Raw genomic sequence first — 15,000 nt, 5'->3', positions numbered from 1 at the left:
GTCATCCATTAACTCCACGTATACGACTATAAAGCCAGCATGACTACCTGACCTTCAACAACGGTGAAACCGTCGCATCTCAATTCAATTTGTTACTTTCTTTGAGCATGAAATTGGAAAAGGCTAATGCACCCAGAAAATATGGCTTATAAACATTATGTTTTCCAGAAAAAAACGAAATGCACTGTTCACATGCATAGCCTGACGTGAATAGCCTGATTTATGAGTGTCACGAAAATATCTACAAGCTCACAACGTGTCAAATAAGGATGATCCTTAAGCTTAAGTGTGTGTGTGTGTGTGTGTGTGTGTGTGTGTGTGTGTGTGTGTGTGTGTGTGTGTGTGTGTGTGCGTTCGTGCGTGCGCTGTGTCAAACAGTTTTGCGGTTGCGTCTGTGCATAAAGGTCCCGCACCCCTGACTCTTGTACTCTGTATTGTACTGTATGCATTTTTTTATTTGACTTACTGTGCTGTTTTTAGGGTAAAAAATAGATAATAAATGAATCACTGTGAGTTAAAAGGTTAAACATCTGCATTTTTACACTCTCAGAGTTACAGACCGGTCCATTTGGTTCCATGTGTACACTCTCAGAGTTACAGACCTGAGCCCCCCCGTAAGGAACCCTGAGGGTCCCTGAACGACACTATGAGAAGTGCTGCACTAACCGAAGGCATGCTCTCACACTACACCCAGCTTGAAACTCAAAAAAAAAAAAAGCAATACCCACATCTGCCACAACATTGTCAAAATTGGATCTCAGATGTGTTCTCTCTCTCTCTGATCATATTTGTTTGGATTTGTTTTGTCATTCTATATCTCTCTTTTGTGTTATCTATAGCACATTACCATGACTCCTTTTTATCTGTCATTCTGCTGAGATATGAGACATATAGCAGGTGATACTGATTAGCAGAGAGAGAGAGAGAGAGAGAGAGAGAGAGAGAGAGAGAGAGAGAGAGAGAGAGAGAGAGAGAGAGAGAGAGAGAGAGAGATTCTTGTCACTATACTTGTGAGGGCCAAATGTCCCCAGGAATATAGTAGAATTTCAGAAATAGACAACATTCCCACCACTGCCACCACAAGTGTCACACCTTAGATGCAAACAAGTGTTCTTTTATTCACCTTTTTTTTTGGAAAAGAAGTCCCAGGGAAAACAAAACAAACATAACCAACACAATACTGGCCAGATTGGCTCTAGGTCTGCTCCCTACTGCAGCCCTTCACTGACTGGGCAGTCGTAGGCACCCTTTTTTTAAAGGCTAAGCCCCTCCCACTGGACCATACCAATCCTAAATTGATTCAATCAATTTACACAAAACCAGTTATTTCATCCATGTCCAAAGACATTATACTTCACAATTAACACAATTAAAGTGTCCTCACATTACCACATTTCCCACAATAATAATAATTCACAATAACAATTAGAATACCCCATTTTACTCAACCCCACAGTTGGTATGGTACAGCAGGTATGGACTGAGCATGCTCACTACAAACAGAAACAGGCACTATAAAAGGCTGCCTGCAGCTACACTCGGGTCCTTCGTCACTGCCCAGAACCAGGAAGCACTGTGGTAAGAGAAAGAAAAAAACAGTCAAACATTTGCCAAAAGAACATTCCCTGCAACTTAAAAATAAAGAGCAATTTTACCCTTTAAGCCTGTGTTGTGTGAAATCATTTAAGTCACAAGTGAAAACAATACAATAATACAGGAAACATACTTAAAGCTGTTAAATGGAGTTTAGTGTGTGCACCTACCAAACTATCCTGTATGCTACCTGGCTATTGTGTATATGGTGTATTGTGTAGTGTTGATGTGGTTATGAACAGTCAGTGGTAGGGTGAACTGCCACAGTGAGGATGTCTTCACAAGAAAATAAAGTTGTTTTATGGTTAATTTACAATTAGATCCAGGATTAGGATTAAACATTTAGAGGTTAGGTTTAGGATTGCCCAATTTACAATGTGAGCATTTAGCAGACACTCTCAACCAGAGCGACTAATAATAAGCAAGAATAAGCACGGTAAACACGTACATCACATGCAGAGAGAAAGCTCCAGTAAACTAGGACCATGAGTAGGCCTAAACCAAGAACCTAGGATCATAAAACTATAGTAACACAAACGTGTGTGTGTGTGTGTGTGTGTGTGTGTGTGTGTGTGTGTGTGTGTGTGTGTGTGTGTGTGTGTGTGTGTGTGTGTGTGTGTGTGTGTGTGTGTGTGTGTGTGTGTGTGTGTGTGTGTGTGTGTGTGTGTGTGTGTGTGTGTGTGTGTGTGTGTGTGTGTGTGTGTGTGTGTGTGTTTGTCTTTTCCTGTACAGTGAACTAACTAACTTAAACCGTTTGTAAACAGTGGACAATTAAGAAAAGTGGATCTACATAACGCATCGCAGCGTGACTCGTTATGGGCTTGTAGATCTGCTTGCATGGGCATGTAGATCACGTCGTATTGGCTTGTAGATCCGCTTTTGGGGGGCTTTAGGCTTCGGTTTTAAAGAAATGGAAAGAAAATACAAATATAACAAAACATTTCCTTGCAAGTATAGTAATACAAACGTGTGTGTGTGTGTGTGTGTGCGTGCGTGCGTGCGTGCGTGCGTGCGTGCGTGTGTGTGTGTGTGTGTGTGTGTGTGTGTGTGCGTGCGTGCGTGTGTGTGTGTGTGTTTGTGTCTTTGCATGCGTGTTCTCCATGTGACAGCGAACTAACTAACTGATACCAGTTGTGTGTAACCACTAACAGACAATCGCCTCACCACCACAGACTTGTACCGCAAGGAGGACGTGATCACGGTGACGGCGGCGGGCGGGGTCCTGCACAGCCCGCGCTACCCCAGCTCCTACCCCCGCAACCTGCTGTTGTCATGGAAACTGCTGTCGCCACCGGGAGCCCGGGTGCAGCTGGAGTTTGACGGACACTTCGGCCTGGAGGACGCCGAGACCGGCGTATGCAAGTGAGAGAACGATAAAAAAACACAAAACAGGGATGACAAAGAGGACGTAGGGTTGAAATACACATTCGTCCCTTGTTTTGGGAAGTAAAACACGTGCCTCCTTATTGCAGTGCTTCTCAAACTTTGTCATGTCAAGGACCCCCCACAATTATATATATTTGTATAGTAAATACAATTCAAAGATGTAAACACATTTTCCCGATGTTTCAAAAACTGCAGATCTACAATCTCATAGCGGGGCACGAAGTGACGCGCTATGAACTTGTATATCTGCTTTTTTTATAGCTAAAGTATAAAATATAGTTAAAGTTGTTAAAATGATTGCGACGCTATATTAACCAATTTTGCTGGGGACCCCTTGGTTTAGGTTGAGATTTTATATATTTTCACTTACTTTAACTTCAGGTTTGTTTGAGTATCTGTGACTTTATGTGAGTTTTTGTATTTGTGGATACTTATGAATTTCACTTCACGACATTTCAAAGACAAATATTGTACTCTTGACGGCCTCCCTGTGTGAGAACGATAGAGTCAGTGTCCATTACAGTATTGTACTGGCGTAACTTCAGACGGGACATTTAATCACACTTAGAGCTCTTGCATTGTGTCAGCTCCCTGCTATTGACGAGAGAATAGCACGGGGAGGGATGATGAAAAGGTGTTTCTTTTTAGGGGGTGCTGCTGCGGAGAGAGGGATGAAGTTCTTTTTTTCTTGGCATGGAGGAGTGCAGAAAGTTTGCCCTTGAGGGTTAAGGGGAGAGTTTTTTTTTTTAAAACCCCTGTTTGCAACTCAGCTGTCTTTGTAAGCACTTTGCTTACAAAGGAAAGGGGGAGTAGGAAGGAGGGAGGGAGGGAGCTGAGGAAAGAGGTGGAGAGCGGTGGGAGAAAAGATGGGAGGAAGGTAGAGAGAAAGAGAGAGAGAGAGAGAGAGAGGCGGCGGGGTAGCTATTTGGCTGTGTTTCATGCTTTTTTCTTAGCACTGACTTGTGCGTGTGCGTGCATACGCGCACGTGTGTGCGTGCGTGCGTGCGTGCATGTGTGCGTTATGTTGCGTTTGATCGATGGCCCGGCTAATTGACTGCTACATTGACTGCTGGATTGTTTAGTCAAAGTCACGCCAGCAAAGTTATCCCACGAAACATTTGTTCTCATGGAAAAACTGTCGAGTCACTGTTTCCCTCCCGTCCGTCTTCTGTTCATCCCTCCCTCCCTCTCTCCTTCCCTCTCGCTCCATTGAGCCATCCCTCCATCCACGCGTGAGTGCATTCCTACCACAAGTCATCAGTTTTTGAAGCCAAACGCGTTGCGTGATCGTTTTCATCTTGGTGATGCTATTAGAGACTTGTTATGTTGATAGTTATGAGCTCTGGTGGACAGCTAGAGTACTCAACACCAGTACTTAAGTCAAAGTATAGATACTCCTGGTCAAATATTACTCACAAGTGAAAGTTGCTCTGTCAAATTTGTACTGGAGTTAAAGTATGTGCTTTTAAAAAAAGTAGGAGAGAGAGAGAGAGAGAGAGAGAGAGAGAGAGAGAGAGAGAGAGAGAGAGAGAGAGAGAGAGAGAGAGAGAGAGAGAGAGAGAGAGAGAGAGAGAGAGAGAGAGAGAGAGAGAGAGAGAGAGAGAGAGAGAGAGAGAGAGAGAGAGAGAGAGAGAGAGAGAGAGAGAGAGAGAGAGAGAGAGAGAGAGAGAGAATTTGTCTTTAAAATATAGTGGAGTGAAAATCGTAAGTATCAAAAAAAAGGAAATACTCAAGTAAAAGTACAAATACTCAAAACTGTATCTAAGTACAAGTACCTTTGTAAATGTACTTTGTTAAATTCCACCTCTGGCCATTAGAGACTCATTATGTTGTCATTTATTATTCCATGGTGTTTGACTTTTATTCACCTCTACCCTCCTCTGTCTCTATACCTCCCCCCCTCCCCTCCCCTCCTCCCCTCCAGGTATGACTTTGTTGAGGTGGAGGATCAATCGGAGACCAGCACTATTATCTGGGGGCGTTGGTGCGGTCAGAAACCCCCGCCCCGTCTCACCTCCAAGTCGGACATGCTCCGAGTCACGTTCAAGTCCGACGACTACTTTGTGGCCAAGCCCGGATTCAAAGTCTACTACTCACTGCTGGTGAGGCTTAATGACGTATATACTGTACTGTACACCATGGGTCTTCAACAGGGGGTTCCTAGCACATGCTCAGAGTTACTACAGGGGGCCGCCAAATCTTTGTGTGATAAAAAAGTGTCACCCCAAGGATATTTTCTTTTTAGTTTTTCTCGCATTCCTAAGCCAATAAATTTGATCGGCGATCGGCCTTCAGTACGATGTGATACACGACGACGATGACTGCTCGTCATCCAGACTAAAGAAAATAGAACTAGAGCTCTCCGTTTGTTTTTTATACCGTGTGAAAACCCGTGTTTTTCCCTATTCTCGCCTAAAATGCCTAAAAAAGAGAACCGGAAACGGAATCTGCGTCATGAATCCGGATCCGGGTGAGTGTGAAAAAAACTGATTGCACCTGCACATTCTGGTACACTAGCATCTCATAGATCCTAAAAAAAAGGAAGAATTTGCAGACCTCTCAAAAATAAATGAGTTAGGTTGCTTCTTCAACTCCATCCCAGAACACATCATCTCCCTGCTCATTTTATAAGCCTCAAGTGGTTCAGAGAGGAAGAGAGAGCTTCAACTCATCCAAATGTGTGTAGGTCACAAGATTGTAAACAAAGTGCCCCCCAAAAATACCAATTTCATACAATCAGGAGAGAGCACTCATCCAGGGTACAGAATAAACAAGTGAAATTGAAGCGAACAAAACAAAAATGAGCAGAGGATTTCTTTAGCACTATAACATTGAACTTATTACCTTTGTGGAGTTCTGTCTTTTGACTGAATACAATTGGCCTCCCAGCTGAAAATGCTATTTTCTGTTTATCAAAGAGCTGGAGAGACAGGAAGACCCCTATTACAGAACAAACTGAAAATAGAGCTTATTTTTATAACAAAAAAAAAGGCTTTTTCGCTTCAGTAGCCACCATTTCTGCCACTCACTCACGCCACCGTTTGGTTTAGTGTAGCTTCTGCGCTTGTCATCACAAACCGGTTCAAACCGGGTGACGCGGTAACAGTTGAGGATGAAAACGCATTAGGTCGTTATCTACACTACTCCTGTCTCCCTCTTCCACTTGGTAGTGAAGGAGAAAGACGGAACGATTAAGTCAGATTTACACTCGGCCGTACGCCATTGTCGTACGCAGACAATAGCTGACCTACAAGCTCACAACGCGGTTCCAGGGGGTCCCCAGCAAAAGTAGTTAATGTAGCTTCACAATCATTTTAACCACTTTATCCATTTAAAGTGGTTCCATACGTTGGCTATTCAAAAATAGCAGATCTACAAGCTTGTACAGTATCTGCTATTTTTTAAATTTGTTGAAAAATATTGAAAATGTTGAATCATTTTGGATTTCTTTTACATAAATCTTCTCTTCTGGGCGTCCCTGGGACCAAAAAAAAAATCAGATGGGGGTCTGTGGCCAAATAAATATCAATTTGGGAGTCCATGACACGGAACATTTTGAAAATCTGAGTACTTCTTCCAGTCCTGGCTCAGATAAAGAGGTCCTGTCTTTACCTCTTTCAACCTAAAGAACTGCATGAAAAGACAATTCTTCGCTTTGAAGTTTTTGCAAAGCCATGCACAAAAGGACTGACAGTACTTCTACAAAAGTTGGTCATAAAGTGTCGTCTGTAATTCCACCGTAGATTCCAGAGGGCTTGCTTTCCACTGGCCATATGATAATGTGCATTGGGAGAAAAGTGCATTCGCTTCATTCAGTGAGTAGTGGAGTTGGACTCGACGCTGCTTTTAAATCATTTCACTTGCACCTGGGTGGTATTAGTACTGGAGGGGTGGGGGTGTGTGTGTGTGTGTGTGTGTGTGTGTGTGTGTGTGTGTGTGTGTGTGTGTGTGTGTGTGTGTGTGTGTGTGTGTGTGTGTGTGTGTGTGTGTGTGTGTGTGTGTGTGTGTGTGTGTGTGGGCAGTTGCACTTGGTCAATGATATGTTGATTGCACCTGCACATTCTGGTACACTAGCATCCCATAGATCCTAAAAAATATTCATACAATTTCATACAATCAGGAGAGAGCACTCATCCAGGGTACAGAATAAACAAGTGAAATTGAAGTGAACAAAACAAAAATGAGCAGAGGATTTATTTAAGCACAATAAAATTGAACTTGAATAACCTTTGTGGAGTTCTGTCTTTTGACTGAATACAATTGGCCTCCCAGCTGAAAATGCTATTTTCTGTTTATCAAAGAGCTGGAGAGACAGGGAGACCCCTATTACAGAACAAACAGAAAATAGAGCCTTAACTTTTTATAACAAAAAAAGGCTTTTTCGCTTCAGTAGCCACCATTTCTGCCACTCACTCACGCCGCCGTTTGGTTTTGCGTAGCTTCTGCGCTTGTCATCACAAACCGGTTCAAACCGGGTGACGCGGTAACAGTTGAGGTGAAAACGCATTAGGTCGTTATCTACACTACTCCTGTCTCCCACTTCCACTTGGTAGCGAAGGAGAAAGATGGAACGATTAAGTCAGATTTACACTCGGCCGTACGCCGTTGCCTTACGCCGAAAATAGCTGACATACAAGCTCACAACGCGGGGCGCCCGCGCCGGGTTGTGAGCTTGTAGGTCGGCTATTTCCGGCACGCGACACCGACATACGACGGAGCATAAATAAAGCATCTGAGAGAGTAGATAGACACTTTCTTTTTATCCCCCACCTCCACTAGACGGTGGAGGAGTGATGGAGAAGAGTACGGTGGAGGCGAGGAAGTGTTCTTTTTAAATCCTGTCAAGTGAGCAGATAAGGAGATTAGCTTTGTCACGCTGTCAGGGGGAGGGGGGGGGACACGAGCGCAACCGAGACGTGGAATATGTTCTCTCTCCTGCAATATAATAAAGAGAGAGAGAGAGAGAGAGAGAGAGAGAGAGAGAGAGATGCACACGGGGGGAGATTCAAAGATGGTTCCCCCTTTTTACTTTGTTAATTTTGTTATGACAGAGTTGGAGCTGGGTGCGAGAGAGGACACGAGAAAGCCAGGCAGGCTTTTCTAAACCCTTCGGAAACAACGGCATGCACCCCACGGGTGCGTTCGGAGATAAAGAGAAAGGGGTGGACGGGGGGGGGGGGGGAACAAAGAAGAATGGGCACAGCGAAAGAGGGGAGTAAGGGGGTGGGGGGCAGAGAAAGAGAGATGGAGAGATATGAAGACGTTTCCCTGGTTTTGTCAGATGCCTTCTTGTTCAGGCAGGGCTGTGTCCTGATTGTAGCTCCTTCCCTGCGTAAGCACTTTTTCCTGGCTCTCTCGACAACATTTTCTGACTGCAAACGCTCTCACACTGCGTTCACCTTAGGAAATGTCTTCATCAGCCACAAACCACCAGCTCGAATCTATTCTCTCTCATCTCTGTCTGTCTGTCTGTCTCTTTCTCTCTCTCTCTCTGAACATTTAAACAGCTCTGTGTAGAATCGTATGAGGCATTTTTGCTTTACTCTGGTATTTCCAATTTGAATTTCCCATACTTATTGTTCCACTCCACTATACATCTCCACTTATTCCACTGCAATTATTTGAAAACTTAGTTGAGAGTTACTTTGTAGATTTTGATTATTATTGCAAACATACATAAACCGCTTCAGCTCCATGTATACTTTGGCTATTTGCAAATAGCAGAACATATTTTAATACATTTTATACCTTTGAAAACTTGTGAAAAGGGACTTTTTGCGTAATGAGTACTTTTACTTTTGGTACTTTAAGTATATTTTGATGCCAATACCTTTATACTTTTTGAATACCAGACTTGTACTTGTAACAGAGTATTTCTACATAGCGGTATCAATAATTTTACTCAAGGGGTCGGGGGATCCCCAGGGGTCCATGAGGGGGTTCCAGGGGGTCCCCAGCAAAAGTAGTTAATGTAGCTTCACAATCATTTTAACCACTTTATCCATTTAAAGTGGTTCCATACGTTGGCTATTCAAAAATAGCAGATCTCCAAGCTTGTAAATGTGCTATTTTTGAAATGTGTTGAAAAATATTGAAAATGTTGAATAATTGTTGATTTTCTTTTTTTTTTCATAAATCTTCTCTTCTGGGCGTCCCTGGCTCAAAACATTTCAGATGGGAGTCCGTGGCCAAATACATATCAATTTGGGGGTCCATGACACAAAAAATGTTGAAAATCTGAGTACTTCTTCCAGTACTGGTGTAGATAAAGAGGTCCTGTCTTTACCTCTGTCAACCTACAGAACTGTATGAAAAGACAATTCTTCGCTTTGAGGTTTTTGCAAAGCCATGCACAAAAGGACTGACAGTACTTCTACAAAAGTTGGTCATAAAGTGTCGTCTGTAATTCCACCGTAGATACCAGAGGGCTTGCTTTCCACTGGCAATATGATAATGTGCATTGGGATAAGTGCATTCGCTTCATTCAGTGAGTAGTGGAGTTGGACTCGACGCTGCTTTTAAATCATTTCACTTGCACCTGGGTGGTATTAGTACTGGAGTGTTTATGTGGGTTTGTGCATGAGTGTCACGCTACTTATTCAGGCATGAAACAACATCATTAGGAAGATGTCAGCTTTTCTGCCTTTAGTCTACTCCTCTTAAAACCTTATCACACACACACACACACACACACACACACACACACACACACACACACACACACACACACACACACACACACACACACACACACACACACACACACACACACACACACACACACACACACACACACACTCATACCGTAGTGGCTCAGTCGCTCATGCTTCTCTCATCCTTTCCACTAGACTTAAGCAGCGTGCAAGGCTTCATTTAGTAGCTCTAATTTGTTCTCTAGACCTGTCACACTGATAAGACTGAGAGAGAGAGAGAGAATGAGGGAATGAGGGAATGGAGAGACAAAACAGGTGTGTGAGATGGTATCGTCGTCTGTTAATGACTGAACGGAACCGTGAGAAAAACAGTGGTGGAAGAAGTACTTAATTGTACTTTTTTTGTAAATGAACGCCCTACTTGATCATACTACAGCGTCACTCAAAAGCATCAAAAGTAGCAAATATGTAAGCTCGAAACAAGCTTTGAGCTTGTAGAACTGCTACTTTAGGTATTTATTGTCTCCGCCAGGAGACATTGTTTTCACTTTCCACATGTCAAGCTAACATTGGTCAAGCCTCACGTGACACGTGACAATACGGTGAAATAGTGTGATCTGATTGGCTAGTGACGTATAGCGGCCTATAAATACATGTGTCACTTTGAAAGAGTCTCAGCCTCTTTCAAAGTGAGGTAAGACAGTAATAATCACGAAATGTAAGGACCCTGAGAAATGGCGGATACTGTAACAATTGGATAGGACACTTAACACAGACAGGACAGATAGGACACTTACACAGACAGGACGGATAGGACACTTACATAGACAGGACGGATAGGACACTTATACAGACAGGACGGATAGGACACAACACAAGTCTGCTGGCGGAGACTTGTGCTCCGAGGAGCACTTTTTCTAGTTTATTTTGAATCCCGTAAAATCAGAATCATATAATGGGACTATAGTTATTGATCATTAACCACTTAAGCCTTATACTTCAGGTACTCCAAAATCCGAGGGGACAACTGTTAATAGAACTAATCGATTTACTTGATTATATTTTAAAAGGAATGATGACGTTTTGCCTCTGAATACTGCACTTCAGTACTGACGGGAGGGTTTGTGTCCTAGTACAGATCCCTGGGGATCAATTATTATAGGGTTCAAGAGGTTAAAGAGAGACTAGAAATGACATGTGAATTCTATTTGCATGATTATGTGGACTTTGTATGTTTGATTTGACTTGTTCTGCAATGTTGAGAGCTTGCACACTTCAAATCAAGGGTTTAGGTGGCCAAAGTAACCACTTGAATCCCTATTCTGGGAGGTGCATTCGCCAAAAACAGCCGATCTACAAGCTCAAAACACGCGGTGTTGCGATGCGGTGTGAGCTGTAGACCGGCTATTTTTAGCGAAGAGATTTGGTGTGGATCGAAAAAGAACTTACCAAGTAGGCTACAGTGTAACTCAGCTCCATACAGAGGGTTTAAAGGGGATATTTCCCTTTAGAACACTTCTGGCGTAATGTTTACGTCTACTCTTTTATGTGCACCCCAGACTGTTTTGAATTTGCTTCATTCAATATTTAGGAATTTGTATTCCTATTTTCCCCCTTCCTATTTTATATACAGCTTGAGGAACAGGGTGCCACTTCTCCATTGAACTTCAATGGACGCGACCGCCATGTTCTATTCAGTCGCCCTAATACTGTGAATGGTATGCTCGTTCTTGATAGGAAGGGGGCATGTCTGATAAAAAATAATACCACATATCTAAATACTGAATCAAGCTACTTTAAAAACACGTCTGGGCTGCTCACAAAAGACAGAGTAGACGTTAAAATTACCCCATTATTGTTTTAAAAGTGAAATACCCCTTTAAGTGGTTAGCAGACTTTTGGCGTTGCAGGCATTTTGTCCTCTCTCTCCCGGTGACTTTACAGATTGGTACCTTTGTTCTCCATGCCGGCTTCATATCTTCTCCCTGGGAGGAGACAGTTGTTATCTATGAATATTGATTGGTTTGTCTAGGGACCATGGGGGAGGGGGACACATGCGATTTCTATCTTTAGACGGAGTTTCCCTTTCATGTGAAGATTAGTCCCTGTGGGGAGGGAGGGTGGGGCTGTGTCTCATTTCCCATAATATGATCTAACACATGGGATTCCCAGACGGTCCTTGCTGACAGATAGTCCAAGGAATGTAAACTGAGAAGCAAATTAAAAGCACCTGAACACTCAGTTTTTGTGTGTGTGTGTGTGTGTGTGTGTGTGTGTGTGTGTGTGTGTGTGTGTGTGTGTGTGTGTGTGTGTGTGTGTGTGTGTGTGTGTGTGTGTGTGTGTGTGTGTGTGTGTGTGTGTGTGTGTGTGTGTGTGTGTGTGTGCGTGCGTGCGTGCGTGCGTGCGTGCGTGCGTGCGTGCGTGCGCATGTTTTGTGAGAGATGACTCCCAGTCAAGAAGCTTCAAAACACAGCTATACTGTTTCACTCGTTTTGTTTTCGCTCCGGCAAACCGTGACCGATGTCCCTGCAACATTAGTGTCAACCCCTCCCATGTCAACCCCTCCCATATCATACGAGCATTAGTAGCCAGTGGTGGACAGTAACAAAGTACATTTACTTGAGTACTCTATACTTAAATTAACAACGCTAATTAGTGTGTGATAAGACCGACACACTGACACTCTCACATGGATTCATAATAAAAATATTATGAATGAAATATGAATTATATTAAAATCACTTAGACCTTTTTGATCCCACTGGGGAAATTCAGTTACCAGCTTCACCCAGCTGATTGCTGTCCAAGTGGTCAGACTTGAGCGCAGGGCGAAGAAGTTAGGGGTTAAGACCACATAAACCCCAGCATGAGAAAGCAGATCAACAAGCTCACAACGCGATGCTTTGCGTCACATTGTGAGCTTGTTGGTCGGCTATTCTCAGCGAAAACTTTCCCCACAATAACAGAAATAAAGTATAGAGCTCCGTGGCACTCCACTCAACCATAGGGGTTTAAGGGGTTAAGTGTCTTTGCTCAGTGATACCTTGACACATTGCCAGGCGTGGGAAATAAACCTGGGTCCTTCTTCTTTCCAGGCGGGCTCTCTATCCATTCAGCTGTGGCCGCCCTGTGTGGATAGTGTGAAAATTATGTTTATACTGCTACCACACCCCCTGCAACTACTCCCCTCGGCTGTTGCTGTAAATAAAAAATGTGTTGGCAGTTAACTAGACTGTTTAAGTAGGTGGCATTCATGCATTGCTCAGGAGAAAGCGGGGGTGTACGGAGAGCACAAAGCACTCTCCTAGTCGTCTCTTCACAGCCACAGACATTCTACCAATCATCTTGATACATTTAAATTCATCGTATGAGCTTGGACGGCCGGCGAAGGCAACCGGTAACAAAGCTGCGGCCACTGATCTTTTTTAGGACATGCCTATACCCCTTTTTACCACACCAACTGAGTGCCTCGCCCCGATTTGGAAGGACCGCCCTCCATCCTTCGCAATGGTTCTGCAATGCAGGGTGTTTAAAAAAATATATATATATATATCTGAATTGTTGCCACTCACCTCTAGCCCACACAGAATTAGACCGTCACCAGACCAGATCAGTCTCCTTAAGAACGCTTCCAAACGCCCAGAGTTGAAAATACTTCAACTCTCAGAGCCAAGATAAAAATGCCTTGATGTGTATTGTGTACACGCAGCATGACATATACACCTAGCGCCTCATCATAATGCTGGTGTTTCCAGCATAGTGTAAGTATGTGGCGCTCCCATTGAACCCCTTACACCTGCACAAATGGAACCAAATGGACCCTATATGGGTCCATTTGGTTCCATTTGTATGCATTCAGAGTTGAGGGGGGTCCGTGGCCTAATGCATATACCAAACTGACGCTCCTTGAAATGAAACCGTTCGAACCGCTGATGTACTGTATGTGTACTCTGAAACATGTTCCATTTCCTCACTTAAATGAAGTGCTGCAGATGTGTGTTCCATGCAACATGTGTCCTTATTAGGAAATAAAAAGAGGAAACTATAAACATGCACGCACGGACGCACACACGTGCAAAAAAAACACACACTTGCAGGAACTTTACTGACCACATTCACAGCTGGACTGTGTGTGTGTGTGTGTGTGTGTGTGTGTGTGTGTGTGTGTGTGTGTGTGTGTGTGTGTGTGTGTGTGTGTGTGTGTGTGTGTGTGTGTGTGTGTGTGTGTGTGTGTGTGTGTGTGTGTGTGTGTGTGTGTGTGTGTGTGCGCCTGCCTGCGTGTGTGCGTGCGTGCGTGCGTGCGTGCGTGTGTGTGTTTATCTGTGCACTGCCCAACAGTAAAAGAGAGACTGCACAATCACTTTGCTTTGATATCATTTCTATTACTATTACACACACACACACACACACACACACACACACGCCTGCAAACACACGCGCACACACTAGACAGGGTGAAGTGTCTTTGAAGTGGGTTCAGGCGGATTTACTGCTCTGCTTTGACTGGAGATGGTATTTAAGTCTCTTCAAGGAGAAACACTAGACAGCCAATGAGAGGCGTGCGTGCGCACGCGTGTGTGTGCGTGCATGCGTGCGTGCGTGCGTGTATATGTGTGTGTATGTGTGTGTGTGTGTGTGTGCGGACAAAGTTATGTTTATGTGATAAACTCTCATCAGTGCAACACAATGGCTGCTGTTAAAGCAGAATCTGAATGGGAACTCAATCAAATAAGATAGACAAAATAAGGCACAGACAAGTTCACAGTTTGAGAAGAATCGGACGCACGCACGCACACGCACGCACATACACACATTCAGTGTTTCATTCATTAAACGTTTTGTTCTCTTTCCCACAGTATGATGCTCCACCTTCTCAATCACAGCAGAACTGGAATCCTAGTACCGATTCAGTACTCGATCATTCCTTATCGATGTCGGTGAGTCTCCCTCTTAGACACACACACACACACACACACACACACACACACACACACACACACACACACACACACACACACACAGACACACACAGACACACACGGACACACATTCAGTGGTTAATTAGTTAACATTGTGTTCTCTTTCCCACAGCAAGATGCTCAACCACAATCACAGTCACAATCTCAATCACAGCGAAACTGGTATCCTAGGACTGATTCAGTACCCGATGATTCCTTATCGATGTTGGTGAGTCTTCCTGTTAGACACAAACACAAACACGCACACGCACACATTCAGTGGTTCATTCAATAACATGTTGTTCTCTTTCCCATAGCAAGATGCTCAACCTTCTCAATCACAGCTAGACTGGTATCCTAGTACTGATTCAGTACTCGATGATTCGGTTAGTCTCCCTCTTAGACACACA

General features: G+C 43.7%; 1 protein-coding gene across 1 annotated transcript in view; it reads left to right on the top strand.

Annotated features, from left to right (window-relative positions):
* The window catches only part of pdgfd (platelet derived growth factor d), a 97,803-nt gene that overhangs the window by 53,217 nt on the left and 29,586 nt on the right, over positions 1–15,000 (top strand). Inside the window, exons 2-6 of the mRNA XM_084064486.1 lie at positions 2,745–2,955; positions 4,904–5,081; positions 14,489–14,569; positions 14,724–14,819; positions 14,908–14,976. Coding sequence (XP_083920612.1) covers positions 2,745–2,955; positions 4,904–5,081; positions 14,489–14,569; positions 14,724–14,819; positions 14,908–14,976 — 635 coding nt within the window. The remainder of the gene's footprint in view (positions 1–2,744; positions 2,956–4,903; positions 5,082–14,488; positions 14,570–14,723; positions 14,820–14,907; positions 14,977–15,000) is intronic.

This window comes from Gymnoscopelus microlampas (assembly GCF_963454915.1).
Source record: "Gymnoscopelus microlampas genome assembly, chromosome: 8".
In the NCBI taxonomy this organism is placed as follows: domain Eukaryota; kingdom Metazoa; phylum Chordata; class Actinopteri; order Myctophiformes; family Myctophidae; genus Gymnoscopelus; species Gymnoscopelus microlampas.
The sequence above is the reverse complement of the archived record's forward strand: the minus strand, read 5'-3'. Positions and strand labels throughout refer to the sequence as shown.